The sequence below is a fragment of the Crocodylus siamensis genome, chromosome 8, assembly GCF_052110815.1.
Source record: "Crocodylus siamensis isolate JL-2025a chromosome 8, ASM5211081v1, whole genome shotgun sequence".
NCBI lineage: Eukaryota > Metazoa > Chordata > Crocodylia > Crocodylidae > Crocodylus > Crocodylus siamensis.
Window position 1 is genome coordinate 66,754,328 of NC_143402.1, and position 19,958 is coordinate 66,774,285.

The following is a 19,958-nucleotide window of genomic DNA, read 5'->3' on the forward strand; positions in this document are numbered from 1 at the left end:
CTTGAGAGTTTGCGCGACTTCTTGAACCACTTTTCCCACAAAGTGTTGTCCTTGATCCGACTCAATGGACTCAGGCAGGGAATACCGTGGAATGATCTCCTGCAACAAATACTTCACTACTGTAGCCGCAGTGGCAGTCCTGGTGGGCCAGGCCTCGACCCAACCAGAGAGCTGGTCTACCATGACAAGTAAAAACCTGTGATGTCCGGACCATGGGAGCTCGGCAAAATCAATCTGCCATGCCTGTCCAGGGTACGCTGCCCAGGGTCTACCTCCCATTGGCACAGGGGGTTTCCTTCGAGGGTTTACTTTCTGGCATGTGATGCACTTGGTAGCAATGCACTGAGCTTCTACATATAGCCCTGGGGCTACTGCTTGGCGGATCACTAAATCACTAGTTTGCTGCTGCTTTTACTTCTCTTCTCAGGTGGAGCACATCAGACCTACACAGCTGATTGGAGAAACCAGTGCCCCTTGAAGTAAAGTGCAGCAAACAGCTGGAGCACCTCAGCAGTCTCATACAGCTGTTTGCTGCAGCTCTGTGCATTCCTGGATACGTTGCAACCCTCATCTTTTCAGAGAGGTAGGAACCTCACCCTGAAAAGCATCTGAGTTCCCACTGTACCACCTAAGGCAGCCAATCCCATTATTCTGTTTCTCTTTTCAGTAGTTTTTCCAGGTCCTTGAACTTTCCAGTTGTATTTCTATGCCTGCTTCCATGTTTGCCATCTCATTTTGGAGATAGAGCAACCTGTCCTGCACACAGCATCCTGGCAGTGCCATGAAGGTACTTGTGTTTTCTTTCATTCTATTCTTTGTGTAGCCAACACTATGTTAGGGTCTCTTGAACAAAGCCACACATTAATGCTTTCTTGATCTGTCTGTGGTAATTGCCCAGGGTCCATTCTTAAACTGACCTAGAACCCTCTGAGATGCATGTGGATCACATCCTGTGCTCACTACTTGTTATTTCTCCATGTTGTATGTTATCTGCCATTGCCTTGCCCATTCACCTAGCATGGTTAGGTCTTGGTTGAGCACACTTTAGTGGGCCTGAATGGCTGAGTGAACCTGCAGGGAATATGCTTGGCATGGCAGCCCAACAGTTCCTACCGCAGCATGGAAACAAGAGCAGCTCCAAGCTTCCCTCAGGCCTTTTGGGTAACCTCAGCAGGTGCTACTGTGGACCCAACTGGGGCCTTTGTCCTTCCCTTAGGCTAACAGGGGCTAATGAACGAGTCCCACACTCTTCCCATGTGCCATTTTCATCCACTCTCCAGCCCCAACTGCTGCTCTGCTTTCTGCTCCCTGCCCAATCTGCAGCTGCTCTGCTTTCTTCCCTGTGCGTTGACATTGCCCACTCTCATGATTTTTGGTATTGTTCCTGAAGTCTATGCTTGTGGAATGTGAAGAACTTGGGGGGGGGGTGTAAAAAATAAGTTTTTTTCACATTCTCCAAGTCTGATCTGCTGCTCTGCTTTCTGTTCTCTGCTCCCCGGGTGCCACTCGTGACCCCCATGCTGCAGGTTGGCCACCCCTGCCCCAGGCCCTGTCCACTCTCCTGGTGGCTCCAGCCCAGCTCTGGCAGCGGGGGGTGATGCAGTGGCTCCCACAGCAGAACCCCTCAGCGATGGTCCCACTACTGGGGGTGGCTATACTGGGACGCGATCCTGCAGGAGGAGTGCCCTAGAGGGACAACCTGGCACTGCAGGCAGCGCTCCGGCCGCCCCCGGCAGGGCCCTCCCTGCTCTCATCAGGACCCCATTTTATAGGTGAGGAAAATATTTGCCTTAATAAAATAATACGTGACTAGCGACGCCCTGCCGCGGTTTGAGGCGTCTTTCTCTCGCCGTGCCCTAGAGCTTCGTCTCTTTGTGTGTGTGTGTGTGTGTGGGGGGGGCGGTATGTGTGTACACACGCGCATCTATATTACCATTTCTAGTCAGGCGTTGGCGTAGACAGCCCTGTGGCCCGTCGCTCAAAATGGCGGCGCGCTCCTCGGAGGGGTCCTCCAGGGGTCAGCCGGCGCGAGCGGGGGCAAGATGGCGGCGCCCATGCTGGCGGCGGCGCGGGCTGGGGCGCGGGCGTTCAGCACCTCCGGTGAGCGCCTGTCCCGGGCTCCGCGGCGTTGAGGGCGGCCTACGGCCGAGAGTTACCCGGGGGGTTGGGGGTTGAGATCTCGGGCGCCTGGGTTCCCTGCGGCCGCGAGGAGACCCCGCCTATGCCGATCCGTTGTTATACCACAGTTATAATTATTATATGATTGTATTTTGCCGGGCACAGGCTGCAGCTGCCGTGGTTCCCCTGCTTGAGCATCAGCTGGTCAGGGTGTTGGGTTGTGCTGTGTCAGGGTTGACTCTGGATTAGGGTCGGCCATGCTTTGGGGCATGTCCGAAAACACCCGCGACCAACGCCCTGGTGAAATAAGGCAGTTTGTCAATTGGTAATTCTAGAGTTATTTCCCCTGGACTACAGCGTAGAGTGGCCTTCAGCTTACACAGTAAGTCCCGTCCTAACAAATTCATAGGAGCACGGGCAGACAGCAAAAAGGAGTGTTCACACAACAAGGGTCCCACTTGGACTCGAGTAGGGGCACTTCTGCTAGTTTTGAACAATCCCCCCCCACGCCCATCACATTCTCAGTTCCTTCCTCAATTAGACCTGCATGCTCAGGAGTTGTAGATAACAGACAATAGCGCCGGTGTCAATTAAACAATCATATTGTTGCTCTCCTACCTGAATTGAGGCAACAGGGTCGCTCTTATTGCAATTTATAGTTACCGCAGGGCAGACTGGGTGAGGGTGGTCAGTTGGGTCATTGAGCCCTTCTTTCCTGTGAGTAGTTTTTGACACCGGCTCCTCGTGTCACTGGTCCAGAGGGGGGCCCTCCATTCTGAGGTGGCTCCGATGTTCATCCCCTTCCTCTGGGGATACTCTCGTTTGAAGTTTCCAGGTTGTTTACAGCGGTAATATACTTCGCTGGCCCTTTGAACTGTGGATCACCCCTCGCCCTAGTTTCTCTGACCTAATCCCCTTCGTTGAAACCCTCCCTGGCCCCTTCCCCTGTTCCGTCCTCTTCCTGACACGCTGTGCATTCTTCCCTCAAACATTGCAGCTACTAGCTTAAAATCTTCCTTTCTCTCCTTCTTTCTTTCCCTCTCCTTTCTCCCATCAAACACATAGCTTGCTATGTTTCTTATCTCTAACATACTCTTTCCTTCCCACCCTGGAGTATACCTGCAGAAATGCTCCTTAATATCGGGAGCACTCTGGTTTACAAAGGCTGATACCAGCGAAGGCACATGCTCTGGTTTATCTACATCAAGACGAATGTATGCCTTGGCTGCCTCACACAAACGGGTAAAGAAGGCATCCAGATGCTCCTCGGATCCCTGTTTGCACGCATGGAATTTTCCCCAATTCATGGGCTTTCTACTCGCTTCATCAAAGCCTGCTAGTAAATCATTCTGGGCTTCCCTCAGTGATGCCCTTCCCCCTGGGGTGTTGTAATCCCAATTAGGTTCATTAGAAGGCCAAGGATCTCTGTTTGCTGCTGAGGCAACAGCCCTGGCACAGTCTAAAACTTTAGCCCACTCGTCTGGGGTCAGCAGGGTATCCATGAGTTCCTGCATGTCTGACCAAGAAGGGTCATAAGTATGGACTACGTGCCAAATAGTCCGTCCTACTTAATCAGGTTTTTCTCAAAAAGAGGGGGTCTGTTGTTGCAAAATGAGGAGGTCCCCTCAGGTGAAAGGCACATGAATTAGAGTAGGGCGAACCTGGAAGCTGCCCCCGCCATCCACAAACGGGACCGGGTAGGTTCACAAAGGAGTCTGAACCACTGCATTTGGGTGTTCTTTCCCTTGGTTGGGTGAAAATGCCTCCCACACAGGACCCCGGCTCTGGGTCCAGACTGAAGAAAAGCCTCTGGAGTCAGGGAGCTACGGGAGCTGCAGTGCTCCTGTCAGGGGGCAGGGGTTGACCAGGGACAGGGAGAGCAGGGTAGAAAGGCTCAGGTCCGTCTTCAGACTCCACAGAGACTGAAATCGGAGGATCATAAGGAGGTGGAGTGGTAGAGTAAAGAACCGGTTTTGGGGGGTTTTTGGCCAATTCAGCCCACAGGTACCAATAATCCATCTGTTGAGGTTTTAAAGCTACCAATTCCGTTTGAAGGAATGCCAAACGAGTCCGATCAAATGAGCCAAATTTCAGCCACCGTTTATCCGGAGCACCTTGTTGAGTTAACACAGGCCACTCCTGTGTACACAAAATACAAGTGCGCTTCCTGCCCATGCCAGACTGCACTGGCAGATTTCCTTCTCCCCAAACCTGGAGAAGCCTCCCTAAGGAGATCCCGGTGGGACGTTTGAAGCCGATTGTCCCATCCTCCTGAGACTTAAGCACTCTGGTCTATAAATTCCTGGGAACAGCTACCCCTCACGGCGGGCCCCACTTACCCGACACCCCCGAGCCCTCTGAATGGTGACAAACTCACCTATGCCGGCTGGGAAGGCTGGTCCGAACGACGAGCAGCCGGTTCAGCACACAGGGGATCCCATCTGGGTTGCCAAATTGTTAAGGAGTTCGTGACCCCTTGCGGAGCTATTCCCAAAGACACAGAGTCTTGTCAGTCTCAAAATTTATTCAGCATGCTGAGCAACCTGAGCGAGCTCAGAGGCCCCGAATAAAACTGTTAGAGGCAATTTATAGTTTACAGACAAGGTGTGCACGCAGGTGGGAATTTTCCACTGTGAATATCAGGTCAGTGTGGGAAAACTCTTAATTATTTTAAAACTGGTTTTTGGCTACATGTTTGTTTTGAAATGGTAACTAATAGGGAGGAAACTTACTTCAGACTTCAAAGTGAATAGGAGTCGTTCATTGCAGAGTCTTATCAGCCTGTCCTTGGAGGCTGAGTCTGCTGTAGAAGTTAACTGCTACACTATTATTTATGATCTCGTTAGTAAATTTTTACAATTGGGATAGGGATGATCCTGCCTCAGAGCAGTGGGGTTGGACTAGATGACCTCTGGAGGTCCGACTTCTCTGTGATTAAGTGTGATGCTTTCAATTTAAGTAAGTACACTTACGAACACATCTGGAAAGAGAGAAGAATTAAAAAAACAAAACAAAATAACTCCTAGGCTTGCTCACACCTTGCCATGATGAGCACAGCGTGAACGTATGAGTCCAATGTGTTGGGAATGTAGAGTAGGAAGTATCTGAGTCGGATTTGTTGAAACTTTGCTACCAAATATTTTGCTCTTCTCTAGTTCCTTCCTTGTAACAATGCTAATTCGCTTCTCAAAGATTAACTGGGTAAGCAGCACACACTTCTTTTAATAACTCCATTATTATTAAAACTTTAAGGGGGAGAAATTGAAGCAGTAGTGGTTAAGCCATTGGTCCTTCTTAACGTTGTACTGTGGGGTATTCAGCTCGGCTGTCCTAATATCCAGACCCCTGTTTTAGTCACAAGACCCTTCTTTTCACTTCAGTACTTTTTGTACAGTCTTAAATTTGTCTACTTGATATGGGTTTGTCAGTGTTTCTATACAATGAGTCTCCCATGTTTCCAGGTGCACTCTGTAGAAGGACAGCCCCTCTTGGGCCAATGCCTAATGCAGATATAGATGTCAGCAATTTGGAAGCATTGGAGAAATACGAAAGCTTCACGTGCTATTTCAAAGCAGCTGAAAAAGAGAGTAAGAAGACGCCTTGGTGGAAAACGTACAAGAAGTACATAGAGTCAGAACAAGGTACTTGCTTGGAGAGTTATGTTTATGTAACTTATTCTCAATGGAAGGGAGGTGGTTGATAAGCCAATCAGTCTGGAAGTAGCAGCAAAACTCTTCTGTAAGGAGATGACCAAATGCTTTCACTGAGGCTTCACTTAAGAATACTATGTCCATTTTTATGTATTGTACTTCCAAGAAAGATGTGGGCAAGTTGGAAAGACTCCAGAGGAGAGCTCTGAAACTTATTAGAAGTCTAAAAAACATGACCTATGAGGAATACTTGGAAGAACTGGGGTTATTTAGTCTAGAAAAGAGACGACAGAAGGAAGACTCCTGTAGCCTTTACCTACAAAAGCAATATTATAAAGAGGATGGTTCTCTGTGTCCATGGAGGGGCAGGACAAGAAATCAGGGTCTTAAATTGCAGTAAGGAAGTATAGGTTAGATATTACCTATCTGCAATCTGCACAGCCCCACCAGGGAAGATGTCTTGTTGGACCTGGTGCTTGCCACCGGCGATGACCTGGTGAGGGGGCTGCAGGTGCTCGATCACCTGGGTGACAGCGATCATTGCCTGCTGGAATTCACCATCCAGCACAAGGTGGCAAAGGCCTATAGCAAGACAGCAGCCCTAGATTTCAGGAGGGCGGACTTCAATGAGCTAAAGAGACTAGTCAGGGAAGCACTGAGGTCCCGGGGGGGGAGGGGAGCCACGTGTCCAAGAAGAGTGGTCACTCCTTAAGGGGACGATCCTCCAAGCCCAAAAGGAAGTAATCCCAACACGGATCAAAGGGGGCAGGAGGGTGCAAAAGCCCCCATGGCTCACCAAAAGCATCTGGTAATGTCTCCTAGCTAGAAGGGAGGAGCCATCACCAGGCAGGATTATACTGCGGTTGCTCAGGGATGCAGGGGAGCAGTCAGGAAGGCCAAGGCAGAGATGGAACTGGGACTACCTTCCTGGATCAAGAACAAGAAGTCCTTATTTAAATACATAGGGGGCAAAAAGAAGGTTCCGGGGAAAGGGGGACCCCTGCAAGACATGCTAAGAAATTTGGTCGTCACGCCAGACAACAAAGTTAACACATTAACAATTTCTTTGCCTCCGTTTCCTGAGCAGGGACTGGAACAGCCACCTGCCCCACCCCGGACCTCCCTCAGACCCCAGGGGAGGTGCACCTAGGCCAAGGGTTAGTGAGGAACTAGTCAGGGAACTTCTGGAGGGACTGGATGTACTCAAATCAGCTGGTCCGGGCGATCACCCTAGAGTACTGAGGGAATTAGCTGTGGTCATTCCGGGACCCTGGCACGGCTTTACGAGCACTTGCAGTGCCAGAGTACTGGAAGAGGGCCAGTGTGGTTCCCATCTTCAAAAAGGGAAGGAAGGAGGACCCAGGGAACTATAGGTCAGTTAGTCTTACCTCAATCCTGGGCAAGCTTTTTGAGAGAATTATCCTGGCACATGTCCATGAGGGGCCAGCAGGGGAGATGTATGCTTAGGGGCAACCAACACGGGTTCATTAGAGGCAAGTCCTGTCAGACCAACCTGGTGGCCTTCTATGACCAGGTCACCAAATCTTTAGACGCAGGGATAGCAGAGGACATTGTCTTCCTGGATTTTCGGAAGGCCTTCAACACTGTCTCTCACCCCATTCTCATTAAGAAACTGGGGGACTGTGGTGTCAACACCTGCACAGTCAAATAAGTCGCCAACTGGCCGGAGGGCCTTACCCAGAGAGTGGTGGTGGACGGGTCGTTTTCGACCTGCAGGGACGTGGGCAGTGGGGTCCCCCAGGGCTTGGTCCTCAGGCCCACACTGTTCAATAACTTCATCAGCAACTTGGACAAGGGGGTAAAAAGCACCCTGTTCAAATTTGCTGATGACACTAAGATGTGGGGGGATGTGGGCACGCTAGAAGGGAGGAATAGGCTGCAATCAGACCTAGACAGGTTACAGGGGTGGGTGGATGAGAATAGGATGGGATTCAACACCAACAAGTGCAAGGTGCTGCAGAACCAGCACCATACCTACAGGCTGGGGAACTCCCTTCTCGTCAGCACAGAGGCAGAAAAGGATCTTGAAGTTGTCATTGATGCCAAGATGAACATGGGCCGGCAGTGTGGGCATGCAGTCAGGAAGGCCAACCACACCTTGTCTTGCATCCATAGATGCATCTTGAGCAGGTCCAAGGAGGTGATCCTCCCCCTCTATGCGGCACCAGTCAGGCCGCAGCTGGAGTACTGCGTCCAGTTCTGGGCGCCGCACTTCAGGAGGGATGTGGACAACATGGAGAGGGTCCAGAGGAGGCTGGAGGCCACTCGCATGATCAGGGGGTGGCAGGGCAGGCCCTACGAGGAGAGGCTATGGGACCTGAACCTGTTCAGCCTCCACAAGACAAGGCTGAGGGGGATCTAGTGGCCTGTTACAAACTAGTCAGAGGGGACCAGCAGGCATTGGGGAAGTCCCTGTTCCCCCCGAGCACTACCAGGAGTGACTAGAAGTAACGGTCACAAGCTGGCAGAGGGTAAATTCAGATTAGACATCAGGAGGTGCTACTTCATGGTCAGGGCGGCTAGGATCTGGAACCAACTTCCAAGAGAAGTGATGCTGGCTCCTACCCTGGGGGTCTTTAAGAGGAGGCTAGATGTACACCTTGCTGGGGTCGTTTGATCCCAGTACTCTTTCCTGCACATGGCAGGGGGTCGGACTTGATGATCTGCTCAGGTCCCTTCCGACCCTACCAACTATGAAACTATGAATTAGAGGGATTTTTCTAACTATGAATGTAGTTAAGCTCTAGAATAAACCTAGCACGGTAGTGACCCTCTGTCTTTGGAATTTAAGTACAGGTTAGACAGACATTTGTCTGGAATGGTTTAGAGACAGATGCAGCTGCCAAAAGCCATGGGTTGGACTAGACAGAATGACCTCCTGAAGTCCCTGCTAACCTTTAGGGCTGTGCAAAGCAGGCAGTATTCAATTGGATTTCAGCCCAATTTGGGGGACAGTGATTTCATTCACTGATTTGGATCACTGTCCCGATTCGATTCTGATTCGGAGAATTGGCGATTCAGCCATAGACATAGCTTTATATGTTTTTTTTCTATGTACCTCAAGGTACTAGGTGCAATTCGTGAATGCTGAGATGATAGGCTAGATGGAGCATCCCATGGGAGTGGGGGGGCGTTCCCTGCGCACTCGGTGGCAGATCCGGAAGTGGACCAGAAGTACTACCGGTCCACTTCCGGGTCTGCTGCTGAATGTGCAGAGAACCCTCCTTCCTTTCCCCCAGCTCAATAATAAGCTGTGGGGGGACCCTGGGTGCCCCCCAGACCCAGGAGGCACCAGTTGCGGGGGGAGTGCTTGTGAGACCCTGCCCCCCCATGCTTCCATGGGACATTGCATCCACCCCACCATCTCAGTATTCACGAGCCACACCTGGTACCTCGAAGTATATAGAAAAAACATATAAAGCTGTGTCTGGCCAAATTGTCAAATCTGTCTGAATCAAATTGGAGGCTTCTGATTCGATCCAGAGAGATTAGTGGGTCTCCTGATTCGATTCGGATATTCAGCTGCTGAATCAGGCTGAATCTCTTCCAAATTGAATCGGCAACCAAAGCTTTGCACAGCCCTACTAACCTTGCTTTTCAATGATTCTGTAAAGATTGGGGTCTTAGCCGCAGCAGAAATTGGCACAGATATAAGTAGACCTCTGAAGGAGGAGATTAAGGAAGGTATTCTGTAGGACAAAAGGAAAATGATTCAGAACATCACTAATAGGGCTGTGCGAAATGGCTGTGTTTTGATTCAGTTCCAGAGTCAGCTGTTTCAGAGGACTGTGATTCATTTTGGTGTTTCGGATCAGTGTCCTGTTTTGTTTCCGCCGAATCCATTTCAAACGGGCTACAAGCTAGCTTCGTGCAGCCCTACCCAGCCAGGCAGGACTTGGGACCCCAGCGGGGGAGCAGGACGGGGCTGTGGGTGGCTTGATCTGAACTGGGAGTCTGCTTGCTGCTGCCCGCCTTGCGCTGCCCCGGATCTCTGCTCCCTGCAGAGCCAGGTTGCATGGCAGGAACCAGCACTGTCCTGCCGCGCGACTCGGCTCCACAGGGAGCAGAGATGTGCCCTGGGGGTCTCCTTGCCACCACTGCCTCCCTGAGCTGCCCTGATGGTGTGGGGCTGTGTGAGGTGGGCAGCAGTGGCGAGGAGACCCCCAGCACAGATCTCTGCTCCCTGTGGAGCTGAGTCGCATGGCAAGGCAGCAGCGTGCAACTGTTTCCCTGCAAGCCCGACTCCAAAACTCCAAAAGTTTTCTAAAACGTTTTGGATGCCCGGTTTCATTCTGGAGATGTTCTGAGCATTCCATTTCAATTCGGATTCAGTGTTTTGGGCATCGAAACAGATTGAAACAAAATAGCCAAAATTTCGCACAGCCCTAATTACTAACACCATGTTTTGAATTTTGTAGTCTTTAGTTTCTGATAAAGACCTTCCAATTAAGATGCGTGGCTCATTAGCCATTTTATTATGTCTTGGCTTACAGTTAACAAAGTAAGATAACAGGCCATGTTTCCCATCTAAAAATATGTATCTGCAGGCATTGTAAACTCGGACTTGCTTTCCTTAAGCTGCGGTACGTTTCCTCATCTTCAGCTAATCCTATCAAACTTGCTGAAATAGTTTAGAAAGAATCTGTTACAAAAGAAAAGCTGACTGTCTGCTGTTTTTCATCTGTTACCACAATACACAAAGAGTGGAGAATCTCTTTACATCTTACATTGATCGTGTTAAAGGCACATCTGACTGTGTCTTGGCATACTCATTGTAAGGTCATGTTATAAACTATTTATGGTTTGAGCCCCTTAAGTGTGTTTGGCACTTTATAAGCATAAGGAAAAATACTGCTTCTGCCGCAACAAATGTAGTCTGAACTAAAGGGGGTCATGTTCCACCAAAGACCAACAGAGAGGACTTTGTGTGATATCCTCTTGTAAAGGATGGCCTAGAGCAGACTTGTGCTACAGTAGTATCATTGATGACACTGCTATCATGAGTTTTTCACCAGGCAGAGAACGCATTAAATAGTGCGCACAAAATATTGTCCCTGTTCCGTTGTAAGCTCCACATGGCTACCGGGTTCTGACTGTGTAGAACTCGCTAAAGGCTTAGGGCCTGTGTCAGTACCTCCCAATTTACCTCGGGCACATTTGGTTTGACCCTTAGGGGTTGCTGGAAGCTACTGAACAGAGAAAATAAGCCCCATTCTAGGATGTTTGTCACCTAAATGATTTTGTTTCTAGATGAAGATGCAAAGATAGACATTGGCCTGCCTCACTATAGACCATCACGGTTCCAGGAACTCAAGATGAGAAAAGAGATCATGAAACAGAACCGCCAGAATGTGGAAATGGAAAGAGCGTCCCGCCTCAGAACACGTATGTCCCCTCTTCCCCCGACACCCTTAATTCAGCCTCAGCTTCCTCTGCCTTCGTAGCTGACGTGGCTTAGCCCAGGGGCGGGCAAAATACGGCCTGTGGGCCGAATGCGGCGGGGAGGGGGGGAGTGGGCCCAGACCCCAAACAGCAGTTTGGGGGGGGCATGGGGCTCTGTCCCTGCCCGCTCCCCCCATTCTTGATGAGCAATTGGCTAGTTAATCATATGTGGCCCAGCCCATGGCTGCTTCTGTTGCACTCTGCGTGGGGCCGAGCCCCACGCACTGCTGCTGGGGCAGCTGGAGGGCCTTGGCCAGTGCACGGCTTCTGGGCAGGGCTGCTGCTGCTGTTCAGCTCTCCTGGCTTCCAGTGACTTTTTCTGTCCCTCCTGCAGCACTCTGGGCAGCAGGTAGGGAAGCGGTGGCAGGGAAGGAGGAAGCTGCATCTGGGTGGGAGCACAGGGCAGAGGCCCTCACACCCAGCGGGAGCACAGAGCCCAGGTCAGCCCAGTAGTTCCATCACACAGAGCTCCCTGCACAGCTCCTGGAGCTTGTGGATCACCAGGGGGAAGCCCCATGTGATGGAGCCAGCAGCTTTCCCCACTCCATGCTGCCATGTGCAGCTCCCAGGACTCCACTGGAAGTGGTGGGGAGCCCTGTACGACGGAGCCAGGCTGGCTCTTCTTCCTGCTTCCTGGCAGAGTCCCAAGATCTGCATGTGGCAGCAGGGAGTGGGACCAAGCCACCCCCATGGCTCACAGTTCTGGCTGGGTCCCGGGAGTGGTGCATGAGACATGGGAAGCCGTGTGCGATGAAGCCAGGCCAGCCTGGCCTTGTTCCCTGCCACCTCATGCATCACCTAGAAGGGCCAGAGCTGCACACTGCCGGGGGCTCCACCTTGCCAAAGTCATGAGCACACAGACGGCCTGCTGCTGCCGCCACTGGCATCAGAGGCTATGCGCTGGGCAGGCTGTCACATTAATACTGTCCCATACCCACATGCTTTTCTTTTCCCCCTCTCACACACAACACCACCCCACACCCCTTGCATCCCACCACATACCCCCCCACACACAATACACAAAAGTAAGATTTTATTTTGAGCTATTATGCAATTGTCTCTATATACACTACACAAACTCATGTAAATCAGGACAAAAGTATTTTTTTCAAATAAAATGAAAATATGTTATAGTAGATCTTTGTTTTTAGTGTATGACTTTATTTTTCCCTAGTTCCACCCCCACCCTGGAGTACTTTAGGGGGTAAGGGGAGGAACTTCCAGTGACAAATGTCAGGGGTTAGGAGTGGGACTTTTGGCCCCAAGATGGCAACCAGGAGGTGGGACACTGGTCAAAAGATGGGGCTACCTCTGCAGCCCTCTGTCGCTCACCAAAACTCATTAAGCAAGCCTCCAGCCAAAATAATTGCCCACCTCTGGCTTAGCCTGTGCCATATGTCTTGCTTCTTTTTGCAATTGCAGTGCAGATTCCACTTGATGAAGTCAAAGCCGAGTGGGAGAAATATAGCGGCCCCTTCCACAAGCAACGGGTTGCAGAATATTATGGGATCTATCGGGATCTGTTCAACGGAGCCACCTTTGCCCCCAGAGTTACCCTGCGAGTAGAATACAGCCAAGATGATGAGCATGTTGTACCAGTATACCATGGGAACATGGTGACACCCACCGAGGTATCTCACCAGTGAGTGGTCTCTGGGAACAATACTTGCGTTAAGAAAACACACAGGTTTTAAATGAGCTGATAGCATTGCCATGTACTATGGGAGAAATGTGCTCCTGGAAAGAATCCTATGGCAAAACATAGACTGTATAGGCATTTAAATTAAGATCTGAACAGAGCTTTCCAGTGAATTCACTGCTAAGTAGCCAGTTTGCTTTAAAAAAAAAAAAAAGAAAAAAAAAAAAGCCTTTCCTGAAGAAAAAGACTTGTTCTGTGGCATGGCTAGAGCTGCTTGGTGTTGTCTGGTCTGATTTAATGGTGTGGTCCAAGTCATGTCCCAGCAACTATTGTTCCGTTTTTGAGGAAGATATGTAGTCTTAAAGAACCTCCTACCTGCCAATCTTACTTACAGTGTCTTTTTGTATTGCTGGCTTAGGCTTACAGGCCACCTGAGGTGATGTATGAAGCAGATGAAAGTACCCTGTGGACACTGTTGCTAACTAATCTGGGTGCGTATCAAGTCTTTTAAGAACCCTGTTAAGTATGGGCTGTTTCCACACACTTTTATTTATGGAACTGTTGTTCCCTGGGGTGGCAGTGGCGAGGAAATGAAGCATGTTAGATGTTCGTCAAGCTGTGAGCTCTACTACACTTGCAGAGTTGTTCCAGAAACTGGATAGAAGTGCTACGCTGCAAAATTCTTCTTGGAAGAAAGCAGTGAGGCTCTAATAATAATAAGCAGTTGTCTGCACTTCTGCCTTTAATCAGAAGATTGGATTAACTGATGTTTTTAAAATGCAACATGTGCCGTTACTACATGTAGGGAAGATGTTAGCCTTCCAAGAGCCCTATACAGCTGGTGGCGTTGTACCCAAGTTATGGTTGAGGGAGCGAGTAGCAAGGTGACTTACGTAATGTGACACATTTGAATAACCTGGGATCGTTCTCCTAGGTCTGTTCTCTTGGTAGAAAAACTTATCCAGAGCTGCACGTACAGACATTTAGATGCTGAGGCTTTGATGAGTGGAGAGTTTGCATTGCTGACACTGCAACCAGGAAGGGCTCCTGTGCACACATCTTGGCATGCTCTACAGGTTCCCTTACTCTACCTGGAAATAGGTGGCAGCAGTGAATAGGGTAGCCCTAACTGGCTGACCCACAATGCACATGGTCTGCCTGCAGCACAATGCGGAGATTCTGAAAGGGGCATGGTCTGTTTCCTGCTGGAGCAGCAGAGTCCAGCAAGTGACACACTGTTTCTCTTGGGGGCTGATGGTGGTGGTGCTGGTGGACTATTTTCTTTTCTGAGAGAAACCAGAACATGCACTCTCCCAGGAGAAACTCTCCTGAGAGTGATTTTAAATCTGGTTGTTCCCAGGTTATTTTTTTCCTGGAGCTGCCATTTTTACTCTGGGAGAAAATAGCCTGAACATTGCCCATTCATGGTTTGCAGAGGAAACTGAAAAAGAATGTTGGTTTCCTGTCTCCCAGTCTAGAACCATCACACCATCCTTTCTCTCTGCTTCTCATACACAGAGCTTCGTATTTTCAAAGTGCTGTTACTGTCATTACCTAGTTCCCACAGAGTTCCTGTGAGTGGCTGATCAGTAACATTATCTTTATCTTATAAATGGAGAAACTGAGGCACAGCAAAGTGATTTGCCCAAGGTTTCCTGCTTGGGTCATTGTCAACCTTAGGGTCCAAGACCTGAGGAGTTCCTGGCTCGGTCTTGAGCTCTTCTTTGCGAGCTGTAGTGGGGAGTTATTTTTTTTGATGCTGGAGGCATCTTTCTCTTATCCAATGCAGGGAATTTCTGCATATCAACTAGGCAGTGGGCAAACTCAGGGTACTTATCATTAAAATGCCTCTTTTTCTGTGCAGATGGACACCTGCGAGACACTGCCTCTGAGTACATCCACTGGTTGGTGTAAGTATTGCTAACCAATACCTCTGTGCTGTGCATGCACTTTGGAGATTACAGTCCAGCTTTCTGAACCCTGGAGAGCGAGATAGTGGGCAGGGAGGAGAGGAAATAGTTTCCAGGAGAGCTTTGATGTTTAGTTGCACTTCCAGAGGTGCATTAAATATAGGAATTGTTGCCCTCATCTTGAATCCAGGGATATGACTTGCAACTTCTCCTGACCAGAGCAAGCTCTTGTAGCAGCACACATGCTAGACAAGGGGCTGGTGTGGTGCAAATCCTCACCTTGGAGGTTTGGGTGCCATGATCATGTCAGAGATGTCAGCAAGGGAGGAATGATTTGGATCATGATCGAAACCTGCTTTGTGCTTGACAGGACAAACATTCCAGGCAATGATGTTGGGGCGGGGAAGGAGATTTGCCATTACTTCCCTCCGTTCCCTGCCAAGGGAACAGGGTACCACCGTTTTACCTTCCTCCTCTTCAAGCAGGACCACTTGATCGATTTCAGTGAGGATGTTAGACCGACACCATGGTATGATGAAATTGTCCTCACCCCCACCCTCCTCCCTCCCAGCTGTGTCCCTTCTTTGAGCAAAATAAGCGTGGCTAATTTTTGTATTTATTTATTTATTTTTTTAAAGGATCCCCTTCAACTAAAAAGTCATATTGCACGCTGAAGATATTTTACCCACAGAGGGTGATTTGTTGCAATAATGCAATTAGGGCACCTTGAGAGCCTTTGAAGGGTGTTACGGGAAGTGTGAGAAGATAAGCAGATAAGGACAGGCTTAGGCTCTCCCTGCCTGGCTCTCCCTCACCCCCATGGCCTGGCTTCTCTTTAAAGGGGTAAACACTATAATAAATAAATCAGGTTTTGGAGTGGGGTGCCAATCCATTCACAAAAGTTATGGAGGGACCTTGAGTCTGACAAGAGTGGCCTTGAGTTTAAAGAAGTGGAGAGCCACTTCAATAGTGGGATATAGCCATTGGGTCAACTTGGTTGCTTTGTGCAAGGGGTACGTGGGACCCCACTGTGTGCATGACCAGTTTTACTGTTCTCTTCTTTGCCTCCAGTAACAAAAAAAGGCCCCCTCCCTAGCCACTATATGCACAGTTAGTCTGAAAAGGAACGTGCCTATATTACTGCCCTCTCGTTTAGTTTTCTTAGTCAGTGCATTTTGTTGTGTAAAGGAGCCTGTGTGACAAGATGCTTATACCTACATAGAGTCCTTGTGACTTTAACATTGTATCTTTGACTGACACATTTCCAAGTGATTTGGACAACTGCCGGATAGAGTTTTCTCCAGGTGTCCCTTCTGCATCTGTCTACAGAAGCTCCATGGTTAGGGAGTTGTGGCAATCGGGCATGGGAAAGAGTCCCATCCCATTTGTTCTTGTGTCTTTTATTCTAGCCACAGTCTCAAGATGAGAACCTTCAAGACCTTTGACTTCTATAGGAAGCATGAGAAGGACATGACCCCAGCTGGGCTGGCATTTTTCCAGTGCCAGTGGGATGACTCTGTTACTCATGTCTTTCACCAGCTTCTTGGTAAGAAATGGTGTTCTCTGTGTTTCTCTCTGGGGTACTGTCCTTTCCCCTAACCCAGGATAGAAGTAGTACAAACGCGTTCATAGGGCTAGGCCTAGCTGTAGATCCTCAGAGAAGCTTGGGGCAAGGAAGATGACGGGAGTGGGTGGTGCATGGGTTCAGATCTCTTTCTGTTCCTAGCAGCCAAGAATTAGCTAATGCTCTCTGAAGGAGGCCCCATCAAATGAAGTGGGGCATACAGGTGGAAGTTGCTTTCTTGAAGGACATGGGGAGGGAAGCTGCTTGCTGTGCTGGTTATTTGAGCTCTCTGTGATGGTTCTTGGAGGCATGGACATATCCAAGCATTGAGTGAGTGAGAACACTGGTTCTCAACTGCTGCCCTTGGGGCCATAGCTATAGTTAGTTCCTAGACAACCATCTATCACCAGGCTCCAACCTGACTTATGGTGCAGTTAAGAGCAACTGACCTCCTTTCCATGGCAGAGCCGAAGTGTAGCCATACCTCTTCTGTGCTCTGTATTTCATTCAGAACAGGCATTAGAAAACAGTGGGAGATGGTGGGTTTGTCTGGGAGACCATGCCATAACAAGGCTTGCATAAGACTTGGATCAGCCATTGATCTCAAGTTCTACCCTGCAGCACAGGTGACTGGTAGGGGGGACATGTGCCCCCCCCCCCAAAGCTTGGCCTCCTAAAGTGCCTGGCCAACCAAAACGCTGCCTTACCTCCCTCCCCCATGCAGCCCTGAAGCAGTTTTTTTTTGCTGTGCAGGCCAGTGGTGTGTTGGGGGGGCACTAAGCCAGGGCAAGTGGGGCAGGGCCTGTCTGGCCCCCAAGAGATCTTTTGACCTGCCCCCAGGCCCACCCACAAATTATGCCCCTCGCCTCCCCCAGATTCAGGAGGCACCAGTCAGCCCTGCACTGCAGCATGTGTGGTACCTTCCAGATGAAGGAAAAGTATATGGGGTTGGTATGAATGCAGACAAACACAACAGTTATATCCATATAAAATTTAGACCTGTATAAACTGCTGTTGCGCATCAGTGCAGTAGTGACGGCTCTAAGAAGAGCTAAACCTGTTTCATTCAGGTTTCAAATTATAAAGTGGTTTAGTTTCTTTATCCTGGTATAGGAGCAGATGGACATAACAATTAAATTAAAACAGCTGATGCATGTTCCTGAACAGCAGCTCTCCCCCTTTCTTTTAAAATGGTGTGAAGTTTGATCTGTCCACAGCTTATGTGTGGTTTAGGTCTCCAAACTCTCTCTTGACTAATGTGCAACATCATCCCTTCACAGACATGAAGGAGCCAGTGTTTGATTTTGTGCGTCCCCCTGTGTATCACCCTCCTCAGAAGAAGTTTCCACATCTGCAGCCTCTAAGGTACCTAGACAGGTATCGGGATAGTGATGAGCCCACATATGGCATTTACTGAGGTGCCTGCTAGCAGCCCCTGGGCACACCTCCCAGTATCCAAGCTGTTGGGACAGAGATAGTCAGATGCACCTGGAGAACTTAAACAGCTCTGCTGCCTGGATGGCCTGAGTCTCTAAGGATGGTGTGCTTCAGAGTCCACTGGGGTCCAACTTCCAACTCACTGACAGCTCCAGAAAGCATAGACTTGAGAGTTGTACATATTTGTGCCATTGGTACTTACATGGCTGAAAGCCTTGTCAATAAAGTGTATTTATTGTCCTGGGAGCCTTTCCATTCCCATGGCAAAGTTTTTTAATGTGGAGCCTCAAAGCAAGCCGGCTAGTAGCAGTAGCTCAGTGGCCAGAATTCTGCTGATACCAGCATGACTGCAGGTGGACCAAGCCTGGCTCTGTTTGATCAGCCAATTCAGATCAGGTATCTGTCTGCAATAATAGAAACATACCATCTGAATCAGACCCCAGTGCAGCCTGGCATTGGGTGAGTTGTCCCAGCCTGTGAGCCCCCTTTCATCCCACCCCAGCCTCTCCCCAGTGCTGGGATACTGGTGTGGTTCATTGCTATTTTGTACTGATAAAAATCAGAATAAAGACCTTTTCCTCGCAGCACTGGAGACCTTGCTTTGTATGAATAGGTGAGAGCACAGGGCAGACCCTTGGCAGCCAGAAGTTTATCAGGATTTTTCTTCTGTTCTTCATTTATTTCAGGACTGAGATCAGTGCTGTAGCTCAGGTGCAGCCTCTTGCTGATATGGGTCCTTCCCCTTCAGTCCCCATCGGTCAATTCAAGGCAGGAGAAATGTCACAAGGTGCTGGTGGTCCCTCTGGAAGGGTGACATCAGAATGACCCAGAAGGGTGGGTGTGAAGGAAATGAGTCTTATCCTACATATAAACCAGGGTTCCTAGCTCTGGGGTGGTTTCAGACAGCTCTGGAGCCAAGACTTCTTCCCCTTTCACTGAGGGTGTTGAATAGTGTGGATTTTGTTCCCAAACCTAAATGCAGCTAGATTCCATGCATTGTCATGAAATGGGATTCAGAACTGGTATATAAAAAATTGACCCAACATCTCATTTGATGAATGACAAGCTTTATTTACTACAACTATTTGCTGTTAAATGAGCCTAAAGCGAAACTAAATATACTGGATTTTGCTGTAAAAGTGGTAGTATCTCACCAATACAGGCAAAGAGGTGGTCTCAGTCTTGTCAGCTTCTCAAGGCATGGATCTGTTCACCAGAAGATCAACTGGGCGCAGTAGCAGTTCTTGTTGGAATGATTCTTGAAGCGCACCCTGTTAGTTGTTTTGTTGCTCTTTTACACCCTTTAGCTCAGCATCTTCCAAGTATTCTTGTAGTTGTGTAACTCGAGAGCATCCCAAGCAGTAGTTAACAGGAAAATCCTATTAATCAAACTGTTCATTATTGGTTATCACCAGAAAGTCCCAATTTTGATTGAATTGCCTTCCTCAGTAACAGGAGCTTATTAATTTCTACGGAGTTGGAACTTATCAAGAAATTGATAACAACCAAGGAAAACACAGTTTTTGAGGAGTTGTTCCCTTGTGCCTCAGTAGTCCTTGGAAGATCAACAGGAGTAAATCAGGAAGAGACACCTATCAAAGCCCAGATGGAAAATGTCTTTTCCTGCATGAGTTAATTGCAAAGAAATATTTACTATACTAATTACTTAAGGATAGACATTTCATGCAGTTACATACCAGACAAGATCATGCTCAAACTCATCATAAACATAGTAAGGTAAGCTGGAAGTGATGCCTCCTTATTTATTTTCAGAAGGTCCAGCCACAAACTTTCAAAATATTGATGACAATTGCATAGTGCAAGAGGATGTATTTTAACTTTTGTGAGTAGGCCCAGCTCAGCTTGAGTTTTACAGTCATCACATGTATCAAACTCTGCCAGGTGGAAGGGCATGTTTCTTCCCAGTTCTCTCTTATTTACAGAGCACTCAGGAAATTTCATATTGTGTAAAATAGGCTAAGCTGAGCAAGTGTTACTGCTCAGAAAGCTTGCAGCTTAGACTTATGGGTCTGATTTTGGTATCGGCATGCACCGTAGCAGGAAAAGCATTCCTGGCATTACTCTATAACAACTGCCTCTGCTACTTTTGCTTCCTAGTCCAACCCTGTGTTCCCTCAGTATGGTTGGAAAACTGGTTAAAAACAGAACTACCATTG

The 19,958-nt window shown here is 48.9% G+C and overlaps 1 protein-coding gene across 3 annotated transcripts; it reads left to right on the forward strand.

The window, feature by feature from the left end:
* The first annotated feature begins 1,951 nt into the window (after positions 1-1,951).
* On the forward strand, positions 1,952-18,365 carry MRPL38 (mitochondrial ribosomal protein L38). 3 transcript variants are annotated; one of them, XM_090059229.1, is made up of 9 exons: positions 1,952-2,100; positions 5,580-5,759; positions 11,040-11,174; positions 12,654-12,862; positions 13,289-13,361; positions 14,735-14,780; positions 15,151-15,309; positions 16,190-16,326; positions 17,625-18,365. In XM_090059229.1, the coding sequence occupies exons 1-9, from the start codon at positions 2,043-2,045 to the stop codon at positions 17,759-17,761; spliced, it is 1,134 nt and encodes a 377-aa protein (XP_089915355.1). In that variant the 5' UTR covers positions 1,952-2,042; the 3' UTR covers positions 17,762-18,365. The 3 variants fall into 3 exon arrangements, with proteins under 3 accessions (XP_089915355.1, XP_089915356.1, XP_089915358.1); XM_090059232.1 differs by lacking the exon at positions 1,952-2,100 and adding an exon at positions 4,974-5,076; XM_090059230.1 differs by lacking the exon at positions 5,580-5,759 and having other exon boundaries at positions 1,980-2,100.
* Positions 18,366-19,958: the final 1,593 nt, after the last annotated feature.

Bases quoted from the DNA above. Each gene is read 5' to 3' on its own strand.
- MRPL38 (XM_090059232.1), top strand. From the start codon at position 4,989: ATGATCCTGCCTCAGAGCAGTGGGGTTGGACTAGATGACCTCTGGAGG. The intron at 5,760-11,039 runs GTACTTGCTTGG...TTTTGTTTCTAG, and splicing joins GTACATAGAGTCAGAACAAG to ATGAAGATGCAAAGATAGAC. The intron at 14,781-15,150 runs GTAAGTATTGCT...TGTGCTTGACAG, and splicing joins GAGTACATCCACTGGTTGGT to GACAAACATTCCAGGCAATG.